The sequence below is a fragment of the Musca domestica genome, unplaced genomic scaffold (genome assembly GCF_030504385.1).
Source record: "Musca domestica strain aabys unplaced genomic scaffold, Musca_domestica.polishedcontigs.V.1.1 38, whole genome shotgun sequence".
Lineage (NCBI taxonomy): Eukaryota > Metazoa > Arthropoda > Insecta > Diptera > Muscidae > Musca > Musca domestica.
In genome coordinates this window covers 3219612-3242651 of record NW_026712324.1, presented here as the reverse complement: position 1 = coordinate 3242651, position 23040 = coordinate 3219612, and the positions used below count along the sequence as shown (strand labels likewise).

At 35.4% G+C, this 23040-nt stretch overlaps 4 protein-coding genes across 5 annotated transcripts; 2 read left to right on the top strand and 2 right to left on the bottom strand.

Annotated features, from left to right (window-relative positions):
* Window positions 1-2609: 2609 nt before the first annotated feature.
* Window positions 2610-5923, bottom strand: LOC101891817 (ATP-dependent RNA helicase p62). The gene is made up of 3 exons (XM_005182796.4): window positions 5410-5923; window positions 4572-5350; window positions 2610-3670 (listed from the first exon to the last, which is right to left on the bottom strand). Exons 1-3 carry the CDS (start codon window positions 5687-5689, stop codon window positions 2858-2860), a joined length of 1872 nt encoding a protein of 623 aa, XP_005182853.1. The 5' UTR covers window positions 5690-5923; the 3' UTR covers window positions 2610-2857.
* Window positions 5924-6989: 1066 nt separating this feature from the next.
* LOC101892790 (EEF1A lysine methyltransferase 2) lies at window positions 6990-7740 on the top strand. Its single transcript, XM_005182802.4, has one exon. It carries the CDS (start codon window positions 7033-7035, stop codon window positions 7684-7686), a length of 654 nt encoding a protein of 217 aa, XP_005182859.1. The 5' UTR covers window positions 6990-7032; the 3' UTR covers window positions 7687-7740.
* Window positions 7741-9603: 1863 nt separating this feature from the next.
* Window positions 9604-20833, top strand: LOC101891989 (staphylococcal nuclease domain-containing protein 1). Of its 2 annotated transcripts, XM_005182797.4 has the most exons (5): window positions 9604-9751; window positions 9814-10088; window positions 16308-17157; window positions 17590-19019; window positions 19490-20833. In XM_005182797.4, the coding sequence occupies exons 2-5, from the start codon at window positions 10008-10010 to the stop codon at window positions 19901-19903; spliced, it is 2775 nt and encodes a 924-aa protein (XP_005182854.1). In that variant the 5' UTR covers window positions 9604-9751; window positions 9814-10007; the 3' UTR covers window positions 19904-20833. The 2 variants fall into 2 exon arrangements, with proteins under 2 accessions (XP_005182854.1, XP_019892066.1); XM_020036507.2 differs by lacking the exons at window positions 9604-9751; window positions 9814-10088 and adding an exon at window positions 16110-16217.
* On the bottom strand, window positions 20711-22623 carry LOC101892963 (augmin complex subunit wac). The gene is made up of 5 exons (XM_005182803.4): window positions 22492-22623; window positions 22385-22429; window positions 22053-22320; window positions 21894-21993; window positions 20711-21836 (listed from the first exon to the last, which is right to left on the bottom strand). Exons 1-5 carry the CDS (start codon window positions 22493-22495, stop codon window positions 21747-21749), a joined length of 507 nt encoding a protein of 168 aa, XP_005182860.1. The 5' UTR covers window positions 22496-22623; the 3' UTR covers window positions 20711-21746.
* Between the last annotated feature and the right edge of the window lie 417 nt (window positions 22624-23040).

The following is a 23040-nucleotide window of genomic DNA, read 5'->3' as shown; positions in this document are numbered from 1 at the left end:
GAGGTACCGTTATATTGGGGATAAACGATATCGTGGACCTATATAGACGATAATCTTTCGAAGATGAAGTACTCAAAAGGAAAATCCTTATGTGGATTTTTTTCAGACAATTTTATTGAAAAATTTGGCTACAATCATCAAAATACCCAATTAGGGGGTACCATTGTAAGGGGGCTATATGATATCGTATAAATATTATGTTCCTATCTTTACTCTAGCGTGATAATAACAGACGAACAGTGCTAAATCGTCTTAGAATTTTACGCTGATCAAAAATATATATAATTTGTTATGTCTAAAATTGTTATTATTTCGATGAGTTACAAACGGAATGACGAACTTAATATACCCTCCATACTATGTACGGTGGAGGGTATAAAAAAGGTATGTATCATCTTTACAACAGATCTTGTGTTAGCAAAAATATTTGAATGTGTGGAATTTGAAATTTGAAGAGAGTTGGATGCTTCTCGCATTAGAGAGTTTTGGTTTTCAAAAATTTTGAGCCCCTCATGGGGGAGGTACCAGCAGAAATGGTCCGATGTATACAATCTTTATAACAGATCTTGTGTTGATGGAAATATTGAGATGTGCCAAGTCTGCATGAAATCGGATGTTAATTTCGCGTTTTATAAACTTCGAGAATACTTAAAATGTTGACCCTTTGTGGTGGAGGTACTAGAAGGAGTGGACCGATATATTCCATATTCACACCACACCTTGTGTTAACAAAAACATTGTGATGTGTATAATTTGAAGAGATGATTTTTTGATCGTTTTGGTTATTGAAAACTTTGACCCAGAAGAAATAGTCCGATCTCTACCATCTTTATAACAGATCTTATGTTGATGGAAACATTGAGATGTGCCAAGATGTGTCTGAATGGAATCGGATGTTAATTTCGTGTTTTATGAGCTTCATGAATATAAAAATTTTTGGCTCTTTGTGGAGGACGTACCCAAAGAAGTGGATCGATATATTCCATTTTACAATAGATCTTGGATTACTATAAAGATTGTGACGTGTCTAATTTGAAGACAATCGGACACCTACATAAAATTTTAAAAAAGCTATAATTATTCAAAATGTTGACCGTTTGTGGGGGAGGTACTTGACAGAGTGGACCGATATTGTCTATTTTCGCACCTGACTTAGCACTGATGTAAATGTTAGAACTTGCAAAGTTGGAGCAAAATCGGATTATCCTTCCTCTTTCTGTGCAGAAAATATATTTTTTGTGGAAAATTTCGATCTTTTTTTCCTTTTGTGGGGGAGGTACCATAAGGAGTGGACCGATGTATTCCATCTTAACACCAGACTTTGGGTCAATAAAATTCTTGGGATTTGTGAAATTTGAAGACTATCGGACACTTACATCACATTTTATAAGAGTTGTAATTATTCGAAATTTTGACCCTTTGTGGGGGAGGTACTTGATGGAGTGGACCGATATTGTTAATTTTCGCACTTGACCTGGCACTGACGTAAACATTAGGATCTTCAAAGTTCGAGCAAAATCGGATTATCGGTTCTCTTTCTGTGCAGAAAATATTTTTTTTTGAAAATTTCGATCTTTTGTGGGAGAGGTACCAGAAGGAGTGGACCGATATTGTCCATCTCCGAACTCGATCTAAGTTTGACAAAAATATTAATGTGCACCAAGTTTTGACCAACGACATTCGTTATTTCGACTAGGCACGTTTTGACCGTATCAAATGATATATACCCTCTCTAGCCATATGGCTGAGGGTATAAAAATTAAGAGATCGGTTATATAAATGCTATACTTAAACATGAGACTATAGGGTCCATTTACAATATATAAACATAAACATATAAACACAATATTGGGATAAAACTGTAGTGTCCTAATATTTTAGATGCAATCTTGTGGAATAATCCCAAAATTCCATCCCGTTTCGCGGGTTTTTCCAATAAAAAATATTGTTAAAAAATGAAAAATAAACAGAACCAACTGTTGCATATTTAAAAGTCTATTTGCCACTATAAGACTCCAACACAGAGTTAAAGTTAAGCAACCTAAATAATATAGAGTTGTGTCAATCAAGTTCATTGCTCATACACCAGTTGCTGAAAGTATGAGTGATTTCATATATTTCAAATCACTCATACGCAGAATTTTCATACAAACGATCGAAGTTCGCGGATGTAGAAAAGGAGCTAGTATTATACAAACAATGTGGGGTTAACAATGGTTTTAACAAAGCGATGGGCATACGAACGTTCGAATTTGATTTTTTTTATAAATCGGGATTTATATGTAAATTTTCGCATACAAGCACTGATCTACAAAATACAATTAATTCTAGCACCAATTAAATCCGACCACTAGAGAGACCGTCAAGAGTTTTTTTTAATTTAATAAACTAAGCACAGCATATTTCTACAACTATCTCACTACATACACTGGTAAAAGAGTCAATTTGAATAAGCACAGCTCCCAAATAGGAACATCTGCCGGATACGAACTATATTCCCCTATATTCCCCACAAACAGATTAACAATTCTTGTCCTGCAATATTTTGAAAACGTTAACATTTTTCAGTAAATAAAATCTGAAAAAAATAACAAAAACACAAATATATGTCTTTATATACCTGCAATATGCAATGTTTGGATTTTTATTATTATTATATTTAAGGTTGGAAAGAAATAATAAATTTTATAAATTAATGGAAAGGGGGTATATTTTCTTTTTGGATTTCAAAAATTCCGAAAATAATACAAAACGATAAACATTTATTCATTGTATATGAGGAATCAATTGGTTTGATAATAATTGGTTACGATAATAACTACAAAACTAAGATAAGATCATGTTTTTTTTTTAAATTCTAATGTCTAGAATTGGAGAAATTTCCACGAGATCCATTACGATTGGCACCACCACGGTTGGCGCCGCCACGATTATTACCAAAACTATTTTGATTGTTGTTGTTGTGATTGAAATTTTGCCCAGGTCGCCCTGAGCCACCACGATTAGCACCGCCACCGCGTTTGGCACCGCCGCCTCCACGATTTCCACCGCCACCACGACCAAAACTACTGCCACCACCTCCTCCAAATCCTGTCTTTCGTAAAAGCTTATCTTTGTTGATGATATCATCGGCATTGTTGGCCATATATTGGAGATCTGGATTGATATTTTGATTGGCTTCACGTAATATATCCACCAATGCCTTGGCACAGCGGGCATTCTTTCGCGTGAAAAATGCATATGAAGTACCAGTGGAATGTTTGCGACCAGTACGACCAATACGATGGATGTAATCCTCCGACGATTGGGGGAAATCAAAATTAATGACATATTTAATGCCATCAACATCTAAACCACGAGCAGCCACATCAGTGGCAACCAAGATATTAGTCCGACCGACACGGAAATCGGTTAGTACATTATCACGATCCGTTTGTGATTTATCGCCATGTATGGAACCCACTCGCACACCAAATCCATTAATGAATCGTGACAACTCATCGACTTTCTTTTTGGTTGCTACGAAAATGATAATTTTGCCAGGTTGAGGTTGGTCATAGATTTGCGATAGCAAGCCCTTCAGGCGCGTGCCCTTTTCCGATTCCATACAAACGTCAACATATTGACGAATATTATGATTTGCAGCCAATTCCAATGATCCGATGTTAATCTAAAGCGAAAGAGGAAATCATAGAGTAATGTAAGCTAAAGTCCAAAAAACCGATTTTATACATCCACACAACTCTTTTTTGTTATAGAATTTTGGAAATTATGTTAATATCCTGCAATCAAAAAGGCCTTTGGATACTCTTTTATGTAACAAAGACCTTTGAAGGTTTTCTAACAATAAATGGAAAAAAGTCTTTAGAAGACAGAAAGTCTTCCATATATAGACGTCTCTATATGATCTTTAATCTATTAAAAAAAAACCTTTAAAAATCTATCTATAGATTTGAATTTAATACCTAATAGAAATACATTTGGAAATCATTTCGGTGGCCAACTAGCAGCACAATAACTTTTCCATGTAAAATGTACAAAAGATGTCAAAAATTAACCATTCAAATGTCTAAAGAAAATTTACACTATGTTCCCTGTAAAGATAATTTTTACATCGCACTCTAGAAGAGCATCTATATATACAAGAAATTCGAAGAAGATTCCATACAATTGCTTCCATAGTGAACATTACAATATCTTCTTTCATAAGAGACATTTAGAGTCCCAAAATCAATATAAGTTCTTACGAAAATATTCAGGGCATAGAAAGTCGCCTATTTGTAGATCTTTGAAAAGTCTCCTATCCACAGAAGACTTTTAGAAGGCCTCCTACCTATAAAAGACCATCAGAAGGTTCCCTGTATATATGCATGGTAACATGCGTTCTTGTACACATAGGGAATATAAAAGGCGTTTTATCTAAGAATCATGTTTAAACTGACACGGATCTGTGGAGACTTTCAAAAGTTCAACCGCCTATACTTTTAGATAGCTTCCAAAATAAATATATGTCAAAAAAAGTTGTGTGGGCTTGAAAACAGATTTGCATTTTTCCCCAAGTCCAAACATACTTGTATATAATTATTCCCCAAGAAATCCTCAGCCAGCTGGCGAACTTCTTTGGGCCATGTAGCACTCCACATAAGTATCTGACGGTCGGGTCTGATTTGACCCATTATTTTACGAATTTGCGGTTCGAAACCCATATCCAACATGCGATCAGCCTCATCCAATACCAAATATGTGCAACGTCTCATATTTGTCGTACCACTCGATAAGAAATCTAAAAGTCTTCCGGGTGTGGCTATAACCATTTCTACACCATTTTGTAAATCTTGCATCTGCCTTGTTTTCGATGATCCGCCATAGACGCAGGTATTCCGTACATGCACCGTCGAACCAAAATCATTTGCTACTGTCTGTATTTGTTGTGCCAATTCACGGGTCGGTGCCAATACCAATGCTATGGGTCCGTCACCCGGCTGAATGGGTGGCTGATGGTTTATGTGTACAATGGCGGGCAGAATAAATGCCAATGTTTTGCCAGAACCAGTCATGGCAATGCCGACCAAATTTTTGCCACTCATTGCAATTGGCCAGGATTGTGCTTGAATTGGGGTTGGTTGATTATAACGCTGGCGACGTATTTCATTCATGCAGTAGTCGGGAAAACAAGCCTCATCGAAATATATTATTGGGTTTGGAGCGGGTCCGCGTACAGTGATTTCGTTTTCGGCTCTGTAGCGTTGAACTTCTTGCTGCGATCGTCCTCTGGTTATGGGATGTTCTTTATAGAAATTCTTTTGAAATGGAGGCAATTTAAATTGACCCCAATTTACGTCTATCAAACCTAGTTACGGAAATCGTTTAGTCAACTCATTGCAGGTACTTGGAAATGTGTCAACTTACTTGCAAAATCACTTTCGTATTTACCACCACCAACTCCGCTGCCACCACCGCCATTTCCAAACCTATCGCGACCACCTCGACCTCCGGGTGGTCCACCACCACCACCACCCCCCGGTCCATTACGTCCCCTACGCTCTACTCGTCCAGAACGTATGTTCCGGCCAGGTCCACCTGCATTTCCTTGTCCACGTCCAAATCTAGGACCACCACCGCCGCTACCGCCTCCCCTGTTACCACTTCCACCACCAGCTCTTGCATTTTGATTTCTTGGTGGTGTCATTTCGAGTGCAATTCTCTATAAATTGCCGACGGTTTACTTTCGCTTTTCTCTTCTCCAAACCTTTATAGAATTTAAATTGTATTTATGTATGCCACAATTGTAGCTTTATGCTATGCTTCCTTTGTAAAATTGTAGCTAATAATACAAATTAAAAGTATCCAATAAACTATTTGCAAAAAATATAGCCGAAAGAAGCAATTGAAAACAATTTGACAGTATAGAATCTATAAGCAAAAGCTGAGGTTTGTGAAAGCGGTGTATAACAAAGTTATATACTGTTATTCATTAGAGTGTGATATACAGATGGCGCTGCGCTTTTATACAAATTTGCTTTGCATGCAGAACTCCTTGGAAATGTTTACTGAAAAGCCGTTTTCTTATCCCCAAACTGAAAAATCATGAATCTCATATGAAGCTTGGGGACAGATTTAATCTTCAAATAAAATTTTTCATTTTTTGTTACGTTTCTGTTTTATAATAGAAAAAAAGGTTTATTAATTAGCGGAAGAAAATTACAATATTTATCAATGGATAAGACAAGGAAATTATAGTATTGAGGTGGACTATGTTCCCTCAGTTTTTGTCAGTCAGATATTAAACATATGTCGGCAGGAAAGCGCAATCAGGAATTTCACAAAGGCATGAATTGCCTAGTACCCTCTACGGCCTGCGTGGGCCGATATTGCATTTTCTTCCAATGAGAATACAAAGATAACACTTAATTTCTATGTTGACCATTTTTTGTAAGAAAAATGAAAACTCGAAAGAGAAATTAAACTTGACTTAGTCGGAAATTGATTTAAAACAGCAAATTTTTTTCGCATTTCACGAAAAACCTTCTTTATGAGGAATTGTTTCATGTATGTGCAATGTAATTGATAATTAAAATCCAATGGATTTACTCAGGGTACAATAAAAAGGTAAAGTAGAGCTACCAGCTGATTACAATTTTTTTTCTAAGTGTGCCCGACTTCTGCCAAGTTTGAGCATGTATTTATTGTTGTCAAAAATGAAAAAGAGAATATTTTTTAAAACCAATCATTGGAAGACACGTACATTGCGGCTCGCGCATGAAAGCAATTAACCAGTTTAGCGATGAAATTGAAAGTTTGGATCATATTTTTTAATTCCAGGCATTTCATTCTCTTTTCGCGCTATTTAACTCATTTTAAAAATTAGGAAAAATATGAAAAAATTGAAAACAACTTGTTGTATATAATTTTTTTTTTAATTAAGAAAATGTGCTGTCAATACAAAAGCTCGCCTCTATGAAAACCAATTATGTCGTCGCACGCCAAAAATAAGAAACACCTATAAACAACTATCAGCTGTAAAAAGGCAACATGTCTGTGGAAGAGTTGAATGGCAGTGAATTGGGAACCAAAGATTATTGGGAAAAAGCCTACGAACGTGAAATAAAAAACTACAAAAGTCATGGCGACGTTGGAGAAATTTGGTTCGACGAAGACTCACAGATACGTGTCATCAATTGGATCATGAAACAAGATGATATACCGGATGATGTTCGTGTTATTGACTTGGGTTGCGGCAACGGCATGCTACTCATAGAATTAGCACGTGAAGGATATACAAATCTGTTGGGAGTCGATTATTCACCAAAAGCAGTAGAACTTGCCAAAAATATTGCTAATGATCAAGAATTAACTATTGATTACCAGGTGGCAGATTTAATGAATGTGGAGTCGTGCAAAACGTTGGGTACGTTTGGAATTGTTCATGACAAAGGAACATACGATGCAATCAGCCTATGTCCCGATAATCCCAAGGAAAAGCGGGAGCTGTATATTGAATCTGTGACAAACATGCTGGATGAAAATAGCCTATTTATTATTACCTCATGTAATTGGACAGAAGATGAACTGATCGCGAGTTTTGCGGGAAAATTCATCAAGAAATGTTCGATACCAACACCATCTTTTAAATTTGGTGGTAAAGTGGGAAGTGTTGTTACTTCGGTGGTATTTAAGAAAGTTTAGGCATTTGATCAAAATTTGTGTTTTTTTAAATAAATTTTTTAAAAGAAAAAAAAATGAATTCGTTTTACTCACCGTTTCTATATGGATCTGAAAGTAAATGGTTAAATATTTATTAATTTAAAAGGCATTTATAATTGGATTGCAAAAAAACTTACCATATATGTTACTTGCTTTGTTGTTGCGGCACGCCTACTTAACTACAGAAGGAGCATCAGCGACAATTATGGAATATGTTAACATTTTGAAAGGCATCGCGTACATTATAAATAATAACATTGGACTTTAATAAAATTAAATAAACTGCACGGCTTAAAACTTAAAAAACTTATAATTTTATCAAATTAGCGTGGAAAATGCAGAATTTTCCAGACTGGAGTACAAATACAAAAATGCAATAAAATACAAAGAAAATCATAAAGGTAGGAGTTTTGCGGAAGAGGATTATATCTTAAGAACTTATTTTGCCTTTATGCTATTTCCGAAAATGTTCACCAATTTGCCCGTGATTCTAGCTTACGTATTCTTACACACACTTTAACACATTAAAAAGGTATATGCAAATTATAATTTAATTCATATTGCATCCATAATGCAATTCATGGAAATAAAATTATGGCCGCTCCACATAATTTCTTTACGAACCAAATACTATTTTCCATTAAAACTTTTTTATTAAGGAACGCTAAAACGGGGAAAAAGTTTACAATTTTTATAGGGATCCTTTGATAATCAAAGGAAAGCTAACATTTTGTACACACACACCGAGACTATCTCATAGGAGCAATATGAGCGTTGACACGAAAATATCATCACTTTAAAGAGACCCTTTCAGATCTATACGAATTTCGCAATGTCATCTTAACGAACCGAAAAAACATATACGACGATCGAAAGAACACAATTAAAACACATGAAAATTATTTAACACAATAAACAATAACGTTTGAAACCCTTTTTATGACAGGAAATTAATGCTAGAACGGAAATAAACGAGGTTTCTAGGAACACAATTCACGAAAAACACTTGCAAAAATTTTTTGACGCCATCATTTATTCGAAACCGTTATAAATATTACAGTTGCCTAAACGCGTAGTAAATGTTGATAATCCGTAGGGCCGTTATTACATTATACCTTGAATTTTTATGTAGAGTACACACTATCAATCAATTTGGAATCACGTATTTTTCATTTTGTTGGTGTTGATAAGCAGTCGAATGAATTGGTTTCATATTTTTTGTTAAGATGTGAATGAAATTGCATAGCTTTGATAGATCTGAATAAAGGGGTAAGGTATAGCTACCAGATACGAATTTCTGTCCATTCTATGTCCATGTATGCATTTATTGTTTTGAAAAATAAAAGCAAGATATTTTATTAAATTAATGCTTGGAAGAAACATACATTGCAGGGCACGCATTAAAGATACTAACAGTTTTGCCATGGAATTGAAAGATTTAACAGTTTGGATCATATTTTTAAAGAAAATCCTGACATTTAATTAAATTTTCGCGCTATGTAACTAATTTTAAAAATTACGAAATATAACACATCTATGAAAATCAAAAATTGTTAGCACTTGTTGCATCTATGCAGTTTTTTTGTAGAAAAAAAATGCAAAAAAAATTAAAGATTGAGAGTCAAACTTTGTAGATTAAACGGCTGAGCATTAATAACAAATTGATGATTTTCAGAGATGATTTCTCTACTGAAGGAATGTAAACGTTTTTACTATAATATCCGATTGTCCCCTCATAATCTCGAAGGAAAGGAAGGAACAGGTTCTGAAACAGGGCAATATTCATTCTATGACAAATAGTACAAGATCTCAAGTCTTTTGTGTCATATAAACAGAAATATATTCGTTCCAAACTTCATTTACCAACACTGGTTTATGCTACACCATCGAATAGTGTCATCTCACTCTCCTTTTATGTTCAACCCCACAGACATCAGCTTTTGTATTGTTCAACGAAACGTCACATACGTTTTCCACGAATGTCGATGTCGTGTCTGCGTCAAACCGAAATTAAACTTCTTGTCGGGCGGAACACAAAGTTTGACTGGTAGGATAGTTGGAGAAATTTTGTACATTTCTTTTATAAAAACGGGTTTCTTTTTTAATTAGTTTTTTGAAAGAAAGACACTCCGAGGTCTAGTGTTTATTTGTTTGCTCAAAGCAATAAATAACACAAAACAAATTCCATATCGCAAGGAAAACAGTGTTTCTGACACAAGAAAAGTGAAGTGCACCCCGCCTCTTGTCATCTAATTCACCAGATATTCATTGTCACCTACTTCAACAGAAAAGAAAAAAAGAAAATGAGTACAACAAATACAGCAGCTGCTCCAGCCACAGTAACCACTGCTCCTGCATTGAAACTGAAGGGTGTTGTTAAACAGGTAAGTGCTTGCCAAAATAGAAAACTGATGCAGTCATCGGACGTGTAAGGAAACTAAGCCTACAATTTTGCAAAAAGAAGGAAAAAAATAAGTTAAAATTCCAACACAGCAGTCTGTCAAATTTAGTCACAAAAAACGGCAGACAATGAAAGGCCGACGACGAGACATGCACACGCACACACATACGTCAGCAGAGTTTTGGTCAAGAGAAGTTGGCTGCTGCGCAAAGGAAAGAATAAGCACTATACTGGGGCATGGGCGAGTAACACGCTAGACCGTATATCAATTGAATGAAAGTTCGTTTCATACAGTGCCAACCTGGCAGATTTCGTTGAGGAAAACGAATGTTGACTTTGCAGTCGCCGTTAGCGTTTCACAGATAGTGTCGTTTGCCGGGCTGCCTGCGTATTGTAGTTATTAACCTCACTTTTTTCCTTTTCGTTTTATGCTTGATTATATATGTGTGTATGTGTTTGTATTATTTCTCTGCTCTCTTCTCTCCAAAAAAAAGTAAATTGTCATTCTTTCAAGCAAATAAGTTATGGAGAAGAAAAAATGTTTTGCGGCATTATGAAATCTTCTAGTTTTTCTGGCTAGAATTGCATATTAAATGAAAATAGTTGTTACAATGAATAGTTTGGGTTGTTATTCATTGCCTTCTTATAAATATTTCAAAATTCCCTCAACTTTCACTTTTTCACAATTTATTGTTTATGCCTGCCAGCAGATGGGAGAGGAGTCAGAAAAGTGTTTTCTGTCATATCGAATGTGTGTTGGCTGCGTTATAGGCAGTTTTGTTGGATCATGCTATCATTTTTATCAGTTACGACGACTGACTATGCTTATTGTTTAAATAACATAACTCGTGGCATTTTTTGTATACCAGCTAAGCAGAGAATTAAAGTCAAAGAATTTATATTAACTTTTTCCATTCCTACAGATAACTATGCCAATAAAAACATGCAAATTGGGCCATAACCAAACATATGTTTAGAGAATTTTGGTTTTCCAAAGTTGAGTGGAACTTTTTGTCAGAAGATTTTGAAAAGCATTGAATTTTAGAGGGAGTGGTGATTTGCAAATAACGCTGACTATTAACATAATTTCACCACAAACAATCGCACAAGCTTGGTTGATTGCCTACCATTAAAAAGTGGATTGTGAATACCCACCAACAATTTTAGAATCTATCGTGCTCTTCATTCTTTAGCATCAAAAGAGGAACATCAATTATCGCTGACTTACCAATTTCGTAATTTATATACAACACATCATAGCATAAACGATATATAGCATAAATTTCAATCATGTCCGTCTCCCTTCCCTTCTGCTTAATTGTGAAATCATATATATTAGAGTTACTCCTGTTATCTTTGGCATAAGGACTCGGAGCAGATCGATTCCAATTTCGGCACAGAGACACACCCTCTTTATGGCATATTAATTGCCTACTTGTAATTGTAATATGTAATATGGAACATGTTGCTCTCAAACCCTTGAGCTTGCGTTTGAATTTTTGGATTCTCTGTTTTCACACCACCGAAGTTTGTTTATTTTGACGTTGTATGAGTAAAATGCTAGCTCCTAAAAAGTTTCCCTACTCAGATTGTCGATAATTTGGATGTATATAGTAGCTTCCTAGTGAAACATTAAAATATTAGATTTTAATGAAGATTAGAATTGTCTCAACATTTATATATAATGTAATGTTTATATCGTCTATCAAAAATTATATTGTTCCTGCAGCATTGGTACCTGGTACTGAGGGCCTGTTCTTTGTTCGATACAGACAATACACAAGAAAGTGCTTCGAGCTTATTTATTTTACTGCCACTCTGAGTATCCCATTTCGTGCCTAAACAATTAGGAAAGTTAATTGCCAATTGATTTTTGATGGCTTCTATGGGACCATTCTACATCCTATCATTTTTAACAGTATTCATTCGACTGTAGGTCCTGTTTCAATAAGTCTCCAATCAAAGAAGCAGTCAAAAGTTCATCTGTCCGGTAATCTCGAGAAGAAGAACAAACCCCCTGAACTAGATCTAATCTAAGAATCGCGATTACAGCTTTTCAAAATACTTAAAATTGGTCGATTATCCTATGAATTATCGAAGCATTTTTTCTCTGTACTTTTTTAGTTTAGTTTTTAGAATTTGGATTCCGTAAAAACTCATGTAGTCTAGTAATAAATGCATTATGTATTTTTGTTATACAAAATCTCACGTTTACAAATGGCATGGCATTCATATTTCTTACAGAGTTCTCATAACACAACCAAAAATTTCGTAAGAAAACACTAGCCAAAGTGGATTGAGGGTATTAGTTTTATTTTGGTGTTATGTCCAAGGGTGCTAAAATTTGGAGAAGCAATCGATGTTCAAAGAAATCCAATAATACGTAGATTGTCACTTAGGGAATAGTATTAATCGGGTCAATTGAGTATTCTTCAGTAATTGCCGTTAGAACTATGCTAATAAGCTTAGATCGTTTACCATTAACCACATATTATTTCTTTTTAAATTTTCCCCAAATTTACTGTTCTCAATTATTCCTTTACACTTATCATATTGAAAGAGTGGTACCCACTTTTTAAATTACTTACTTCTTGATTCGCTGTCCATAAATCTTTTCCTTTGAATTGGTTTTTTTTGTCAATACCCAGGCGATAATACCAAATTGCCAGATCATCAATTTTGAATGCACCGCAGCGCACACGAAATCAACAGCAATTCAGAAAATTGTTATTTTCTTTTTCTCCCTTTTCAAATCTTATTGACTCTGACTGATAGCTCTTATCATCCACATGTATGTATGTACCTACATATTTTTGAGCTATCTACCATCTTACCTAGCCGCATTTGCCAACATGTCTATTTTCTACAGTCGATTGTTGTTGTGAGTGTTGAAGCGGTAAGGTATTTAAAGCCGATGGTAGAAAAGTTGTTTGACTGCTATTTAACATTTACTTTGATTTTCTTCAGGTTGTTGGTTTTGTTGGTTTTTATAGGTTACCGTTTACTCTTGATCCATTCATTCACTTGTTGATTTGTAACTATTTACCAAGCAGCTGCAAACAATAACACTATGTAGAGGAGGGAGGGGTATAATATTTTAAAGATTCAGTGAATTGCGATATAAAATGTGTGTTAAATTAAATGCAAGTAGATGTCTAAAAAGATGTTAGAATTTTAATACGTTTGTAGAAGACAATGAATTGTATGGGACTGCACAAGTTTGTTAATCATAATTTTTTTTTTTCAAGATTTTATTAAAAAATAATTATTTTTATTCCTCAGAATGCCTTAAAACTTCTTTTTTCTTCACCCGCTCTAATCGTTATCCCTTCATATGCAATATGTTTGTGTTTTTTTTTTTTTTTCTTTTAATCTCATTCCCCCATTGCTTAGAATACAATTAAAACGAATTAACTAGGTAATATCTCCGCTCTGACCAAGCAATTTCATGGTGGCAACACAGCCAGCCGTTGATAATTTACTTTATTCCCTTTGGCTTTTTTATTCTGTAGGCTATCTTTTTTATATATTTTTATTTCTGTGCATACCTCTTATGGTAACACAATTTGCTTTTGAATTGAAAAATTGAAATAAGGTCTCTTGTGTTTTTATTAGAGCAGCAAGATTCAACTTGAATGGTGTTTGTGTGATAACCTAGTTTATGTTTCAACAAGTAAAACAAATGAAGCTATGTTCGGTCACAACGAATTGTATATGCCCTCAAATGCAGGGAAATGCTAAGATTTTCCGTTTATATTGTAGAGAAATAACGATGACAATAAATATGTAGAGTTTTGAATGACGGCATTATAACTAAATAAAAGCCACGAAAATATAAGGACTTTAAGGAAAAGATAACCACCAAAGGTTTTTTTTTAATTTTTGAATCTTGTCCAAAATATATTTTCCTCCTAATACCCTCGAAAGAGTCCAGAAAAACCTGTGACACTGATACATAACAATTTATTGTTGTGCTTGATTTTACATTCCATTATTGTTTAAAATATAATTTAGCAAGGAGTGTAGTTGCTGGAGAAGATAAATGTTGGATGGAGATTTTTGTAATAGTCCGAATATTAATAAGAAATATGTTTGACTACAAATGCATCAAGATTTATTTTCCTAGTATAGAGGGTGAAATAAAAAAACAGCAACAAAGTCAAACGCCATCATTTTAAATTTTTTTTTTTTAATTTTATTGAATGAAAGCAAAAAATGTCGGAAATAGCATCAAATTTTAGAATAAGTTTAGATTTGTTCGAATTGGTCACCTTTGGCAAGTAAACACGATTATTTTGTTTGTTTACAAACTGCTGGACAACGAATGTTTTTTCATCGGAGTAAACCAAATCCGGCAGTTCACCACCTTCGAATAAGCGAAGCAACTCTTTAGCTCTTTTGAGTCTATTTTCTTTCTGTTGTGGTGTAAGTTCTTGCACTTTTGGGAATTTCAATGGTTTTACTCCGAGCTCATTTTTCAGTATTTGCCGAATGGAATATAACTCACGAGCCATTTTTCGGCTACTACAACGCGGTTTCGGTCAAGTCGCTTCTTTACTTTTCGAACCATTTCTGCTGAAGTTACTGTTTTCTTCCGTCCACTTTCTTGACGTCGGGCTACGCTACCAGTATCACGGTAAAGAGCGATGGTACTAGACACAAAAGATTTATTCACATTTGAATGCTGGAGTTCTCTAACGATAGCCACTTGTCGTTTTCAGCCAAATATAAAAAAACCACACTATCACGATTGAATTCTATCTCGAATAATTTTTTTTTTAAATTGTGACCAACATGCTTTTGTACTCTTGTAAACAATTTATTGAGCTACCACTGGAATAATTTTAACAGCTGTCGGACGAGTGGCTTAGAAATGACAGCAGTCTGAAGTTGGTTGCAGTTTTTTCATCTCATCCTGTATTTCTAGTAATTAAGGATCTATCTTTACGGACCAACTGTTATTTTGATTCATATCTTGCTACATCTTCGGCCACTTACAATTGGAAATCTTACAGCAGATACCATTTGTCATTACCGTCTGGGCTTTTATTGATGGGTCTTTGGTTAAGACTACGATAATCTCTTTCTATTTATCATAAATTTGGGCAAAGAAAGTTGACTTTTTGAGATTCCCAAAGTTCATATATATATTTGTTTCAAATAAAACACAAAATTTTCCAATTGTCCCAATAGTGTAGATATGTAAAATTATTATCAATTCTGGGAAAATTTTATCAAGAGATAAGCGGGACTATCTATTGTACAAAACGCAAACGATGCAAACGTTGAAATGTATTTTTCTCAAAACAGGCAAATGTGGGGAACATTAAAGCATGACATTGACAACGTGCATATCGAGACAATTCTGAGTTACGTTCCTCCTATACACAATATTTTTATTTTTTGTAGTAAATCGGATGAGTTAATAAGCTAAGCCAAGCCTCACCACCTGAGTGAAAGACCCAATTGCCTTAAAAAATACAAAGCCAATAAAGTTGTTAGGGTTCATGAGTCCAAAATCATTGCAAAACACCATTCTCTTTACCATCTTTCCGATCAATTGCTGTTCAATTCAAGTCCAATCAATAACTCGAATCATTTTGAAGTGACATATAAATTATTCAGCCCAAGTTTTAAAAATAAATCCCATTATCATTTTAATTACTTTTCCGTGTCAAATTTATCATTATTAAACATTTTGCGATAAAGCGATTTGATTTTTATTCCATTTGAATATTCTAATATATATGATTTTTTATATGCCTTAATTGCATATACCATGTTTCTCATACACATAGCCAAATTATATTTATTCACTTGTACCAGTAATTATTCTTATACTATTATTTCTACAATATATCAATTTTAAACAAAAAATTAATTTCAAACGCCCAACGTTTTTATTGACATATGTTGACTACGAAATCAACTCTGGCTATTTAAAGAAATAATCGCTCCCCCAGTGAGAATTGCAACCAACTTCATTCGATTCTGTAGAGACAACCCTGTAACATATGACAGATAAATTAGTTCTTTTTCCTACAAGTCGTTGAGTTGTGAACACGTGCCTGGTCAATCTTTTCATTAATACGAATAAGTTTATATAAATAATGTAGGTATTAGTCCATCACTGAATTTTGTTCCATTTTATAAATATTTAAAACCCAAATGAAATACTAATTTATAAAATTTTATTTTGCAGGTTCTTTCCGGCGATACAGTTGTTATCCGTGCCAGCAAAGGCGCCCCACCACCAGAGAAACAAATCACTTTCTCTTATGTTCTTGCTCCCAAGCTAGCCCGCCGTCCCGGTGCCGGTGGTGATGAGACCAAGGATGAACCTTGGGCTTGGGATTCCCGCGAATTTTTGCGCCAAAAATTGATTGGCAAAGAGGTTATGTTCTCCTTCGAAAAGCCACCAAACTCGAATCGTGAATATGGTTTTGTGTGGTTGGGCGATGAGAGTGGTGAAAATGTTGTCCAAACAATGGTTAAGGAAGGTCTTGTGACTGTCCGCCGCGATAGTCGCCCACCAGAGCCCCAAAAGCAAGAAGATCTACAAAAATTGATCGAATTGGAAGATCAAGCCAAACATGCTGGTCGTGGAAAATGGTCACCAAATGCTAATCCCAACGATCATGTCCGCCAAATCAAATGGACTCAGGACAATCCTTCCCAAATTGTTGAGCTGTTCGGCGGCAAACCCGTGAAGGCCATTATTGAGCATGTACGTGATGGTTCGACTGTGCGTGCCTTCTTGTTGCCTGATTTCTATTACATTACCTTGATGATTTCGGGTATCCGTTGTCCCGGTGTTAAATTGGACGCTGAGGGTAAACCTGATTTGAAAATTAAGGTTCCTTATGTCGATGAAGCCCGTTTCTTTGTTGAAACCAGATTGTTGCAACGCGAAGTACAGATTCTCTTGGAATCCGTAAACAATGCCAACTTCATTGGTACCATCCTGCATCCTAAGGGCAACATTGCTGAATCTTTGCTGCGTGAAGGTTTGGCCAAGTGTGTTGACTGGTCAATGGCCCTAATGAAAGGAGGTGAGTTTCTAAATAGTTTTCTGAAAATAATATTCCCGAAATCCAAACCATGATTCCTTACTGTGGCGTCTTGATCTCGAGTATAGAATTGATCCCATTTTTATATTCGGAAACCATGATGCCAGATTAATGTAGACAATATCAAGGTGTTTTTGCTGTACTCTGCCATAGCTCAATCATTAGTTAATTTGTCTACATTGGAATTGAAATTCGCATCATTTGGCGTTACTTAAAGTAACATGAGTCATTACTTAGAAAAACTTTAAGCTGTCGCCAAATGATGCTATATAAAATTTGACGGACTCCAAGATTTTTAGGTCTTGTATCAGTGATCTTTAAATCATTTCACCCCGGCTACAAATATGTATATAATTTACTTTATTGTTAGGATTTATTGCAAATAAATCTAATAAAATGTGTTAATTTTTCCAGGTGCCGATAAACTTCGTGCCGCCGAACGTATTGCCAAGGAGAAACGCTTGCGTTTGTGGCAAGACTATAAATCCAATGCCCCAACATTCAACACCAAGGAAAAAGATTTCACCGGTGTTGTCGTTGAAGTATTCAATGGTGATGCCATCAATGTCAAGTTGCCAAATGGTCAAATTAAGAAGGTGTTCTTCTCTTCGATTCGTCCACCACGTGATACACGTGCCGTTGTCGGTGCCGATGGTGAGGAAATTAAGGCTCCACCACGCCCCAAGAACTTCAGACCTCTCTATGAAATTCCCTTCATGTTTGATGCCCGTGAATTCTTGCGCAAGAAGTTGATCAACAAGAAGGTTCAATGCGTTTTGGACTACATTTCACCTGCCCGTGATAACTTCCCTGAAAAATACTGCTACACCGTTTTGATCAGTGGCCAAAATGTTGCTGAAGCCATGGTTGCCAAGGGCTTGGCCTCCGTTGTACGTTATCGTCAAGACGATGATCAACGCTCATCATGCTACGATCAATTGTTTGCTGCCGAAAACCAGGCCATCAAGGGTCAAAAGGGTATGCACGGCAAGAAGGATGCCGCCACCATGCGCGTTAACGATCTTACTGTTGACCATTCCCGCATTAAGATTCAATATTTGCCTTCGTGGCAACGTGCCCTTAGGACAGAGGGTATTGTTGAATTTGTTGCCAGCGGTTCCCGCATTCGTCTGTACATCCCCAAGGACAGTTGTTTGGTCACATTCTTGTTGGCTGGTATCTCCTGCCCCCGTTCCTCACGTCCAGCTTTGAATGGTGTTCCCGCCCAAGAGGGTGAACCCTTCGGTGATGAAGCTTTGGCATTTACCCGCGATCGTATTTTGCAACGTGACGTTTCTGTGCACATCGATACCACCGACAAGAACGGTACTTCCGTTATTGGCTGGCTTTGGACCGACAACAACACCAACTTGTCCGTGGCTTTGGTTGAAGAAGGTTTGGCTGAAGTTCACTTCAGTGCTGAGAAATCTGAATACTACCGCCAATTGAAGAGTGCCGAGGACCGTGCCAAGGCTGCCAAGAAGAACATCTGGGCTAACTATGTTGAACAAGTTGTAGAAGAGACTCCCGTCGTTGAAGAGAAGGAAGAAAAGGGACCCGTCGAACGTAAAGTCAACTTGGAAGACGTCATTGTAACTGAAATCACCGAAACCCCGACATTCTATGCTCAATCCTGTGCCAGCGGTTCTAAATTGGATGCATTGATGGCCAAATTGCATTCTGATTTCCAATCGAATCCCCCAATTGCCGGTGCCTACACACCCAAACGTGGTGATTTGTGTGCCGCCCAATTCTCTGCCGACAATCAATGGTATCGTGCCAAGGTCGAGCGTGTCCAAGACAACAAGGCCCATGTTTTGTACATTGATTACGGCAACAAAGAGGTAAGTGGAAAAGAATCAATCTTTATAGACTTTATATGTTATGGCACGCTCCTTAGATCCGTTTCCGTCTAAAAGTGAAACGCTTGAGTCATAAGCTTGCTAGAGCAAATCATGGCAAAATATCTGAATCCAAATACAAACATCGTGAGGTTTGACTAAAATTTGTAATGAATTTAAACTTGATTGTCGCCATAATTGCTAGTAGAGGCATCATGAATGGCATTCCATGTGGTGGTGGAAGATTCGACTTTAATATTTTTTTAAAGTTATACAATTGGAAACCTCTGCTGTGTTTGACATTCCGCTTTAAACGCAATTGACTTTCAGGGGTCATCGTATTCATGATGTAAGAGATATTTTGTCACAATATCCCAACTCTACAAACGGATGTTGGAGAGAGAGAGTGAGAGAGAGGAAAAAAGAAAAGTTGTTACAAAGATACTAATTCGTTGTTTTCTCTTTTTCCCCAGGTTGTTCCCTTCACCCGTTTGGCATCTTTACCATCTGGATTCTCCAGCGAAAAACCATTTGCTACCGAATACGCTCTAGCTTTGGTTCAACTGCCTCAGGACAACGAAGACAAAGAGGAAGCATTGCGTGCCTTCGCCGAAGATGTACTGAATCGTAAAGTACAGATCAACATTGAATTGAAACCATCTTCCGGTCCTGCCCTTGCTACCATCCACGATCCCACTACCAACATTGATATTGGTAAACAATTGGTATCCGACGGTTTGGTAATGGTGGAAAAACGTGGCGAACGCAAGTTGCGCGAATTGATTGACCAATACAAAGCTGCCCAACAAGCTGCCTTGAATGCTCATTTGGCCATCTGGAAATACGGTGACATTACTCAGGATGATGCGCCCGAATTCAGCCGCTAAACACGCACCCGCCGCCCAGCCCGACGCTCTAATGCTCTGGTGCGCATTTAGCAAAAGTTGAATGTTTGTCTGCCACATACCCGCCCTTTAAAACAACAACAACAACAGTACACGAAAAACAATATAAATCTTCAGTTATATTCAAATTCAAAACATCCCGTTCAACTCAGACGAAGCAAAATCTTAAAGAATATAAATAAATAATGGTAGAGGTCTATAAAACAACAACAACAGCAACAATAATAATATTATTACGGCAAGCTAATATATTTAATCGTGTTTAAATAAAATAAATAACAAGCTTCCAATACATTAAGAAAAATCTAACAACAACAACAAACATGAACACCAACAAGAAAGTAAACTCAGCAATCAATCAACAACAAAAAGAAAACAACAACATTTAAACGATAAATTCCTTTTTTTATACATAAAAAATATTAAACAAAGAAAAACATATTCTAATGGTAGATCTATTACAAGGAACTAAACAATTTTTCAAATTAAAAAAAAAACAACAACAACAAAATATATTAATAATATATACCGCTTTTCTCAAGTTAACTATTATTAAAATATAAAGAAAAAGAAAAAAACAAACAAAAAATAAAAAACAGAACGACTTAATTTTTCTGCTTCAATTTTACTTTTGAGCCTTTTGTGAAATACTTGTTATGTATTTTTCATTCACTGCACTATTCCCCAAAACAAACAAAGAAAAAACAAAACAACATAAAAATCACTGTTTTTTATATATCGCCTTGCGTTTCTTCATTTATTTTTTCTATTTTTTAGAGGATTATGATGTTTGATAAACATTTTTTTATTAAGAAGAATTATAAATATTTCATATATATTTTGTCATTTTTTAAAAGAAAATAATTATTTCAAGGAAAATACACGATGTAATTAAAAATATTGAAAAAGATATATTCGAGTGTTTTATTATCTGGGTTTGTGTTGTCGGGCAGAAGCAGGACGATTTATTTGATTTATAGAAACAAAAGAAAAAAAAATAAATAACGAAGAAAAGCACTTCCCCCTAACATTTGTGGCTCTGAATTTTAGTATAAGAACCTAGCTCGTAGAATGAGCTCATTATGTTTTGTTTTTCTAGTCCCACAGCCATTGCTGAGTCATTTGATTTCAATTGGTATTTTCGACTAGTCCCAAAAAAAATCATAGCTATACAAGGATCTAAGTGATTAGACTGTTCTCTCTACCGGTGGTCAGTTAACTCACGAAACCAATTGTCTTTTCTATGGCTTTAAATTCAGTTGCAATAAAATTCAGCGTTAAACCCATGACTATAAGATCTAAGCAATCATCCATCTATGAATTGGGTCTCGTAGATCTAAGTCTATGTAACTGAAGACCACCTTATTTTCTGTGTAGATTTGAATGTCAGCCATGATCTGGCATATATTATATTGACTCCCATAATGAACCCTTTTTCCCCTTTTTAGGAGTTTTACAATAAATCTGGGTCCAAGATTTGATTATTTTGCTATAACTTCCTAAAAAGTTTAGATAACCTCAGCCGATATAATTTTTACTTTTTGGGGGATTTATAAAAATTTGGGTCGAAGGTAGCCAGGTCCATCCTACAAGCTACTTTCCCGTTTAAAACTTTCACTAAACTAGGTTAATTCCACGCAACTTATTTCCAATTTTAATCACTTTTTATGAAGGAAACCAAACGTTTTTTGGAAAACATTGGGAAAAATCGTGGCAATTGTATTTGAATTTATTTTTGTACAGGTAAATCTTTAAATTTTGTGATTTGATCTCATTAACATACAATGCTGTATTTAGTAACACCGTGGTAAATATAGGTTATACTTTATTTTTCCTTGCTTTTATCCTTTCTAAGTAAATTCACCTTTTTTATTAATTCATCGATGTTAAAATCTTCCGGTATAGCTAAAGCATCCTAGAATACATAAATATATACATAAATTCGAATTAAAAAAATGCAGTAACAACATACCAAACGATCTTGTAGACTTTTCATATTCGCTTCTATGTCCATTGTTGTGGTTTGCATTTGAGCCTCAGACACCAGACGTTTGCTAATGGAAGTTGTAAATCTGTGAAACAAATGAAATAGCTTTGAATTTATTTTTATTTTTTAATTCGCAATCAATACTTCTCCAGAAGATTACATTCCGCTTGTTCTTTTTCCAATTCTTCCTGTTGCTTTTTTATTTCATTTTTCAACTTGGCAATAATTACTTCGTTCTCTACATGTTCCTTCTTCTTTTTGTAGTAAAATGATTTCAAATTTAACAGCGTTAAATCTTGTACATTGGTAACACGTTGTAGTTCCACACAATCGTCCAACAACAAATGAAGATTATCATCCAGATCACACATTTCCAGGCCCACCAATTTCAACTGATATTCATAGTGTTCACCTGTCAGGCAAATGGGAGTAGCAATTGGTTGAACCAGTCCAAGCAAATGCACAAAATTACTTACGTAGTTTCTTTAGCTGGTTTATTTCTTCCGAAAGTAGCAAAGAATCTAAAAGCAACGAAAATATTTGGAAATAGAATTCATAATATTTTTTATTAATAGACAATTACCCATTTTAGTACTGTTAAGATAAAGGAAACGATTTTTAAAATTTTCTTTTTTATATTTTGCAAAGGCGGGCTAATGATAGGGATATATTGGTCGCCTTTGGTTATATATTTCGCTAATGCGGTCATGTCAGGGATATGTAAGTCGACTTTTAACTATTAGTGACCCTGTCACAAAAATGGTAAAAGTATTCTTCTACCATGGGCACTAGCATGGCATAATTACAGAAGGTAGAACGAAGCTACGAAGCAAATTTTCGACGAAATGGGTAACAAATTGCACAATTTTGTGATAAAACTGTATTGTCCAACAATTTTAGATTCAATCTTGTAAAATAACCCCGAAATTCCATTCTTGTTTCGCGGCATTTTTCCCAATATAAGAATTTAAAAAAAAAAATAAAAATAAATAATAAACAGAGTTGCATTTTTCTAGTTTCTTTGAAGTTGAGCAACATTTCTTATTGAGCAATGGTCACTAGCATATAGTGTAGAAAATACCAATAGAATGACCCACACATTTATTAGAAGCGTACAGAACAATTCTTCAAT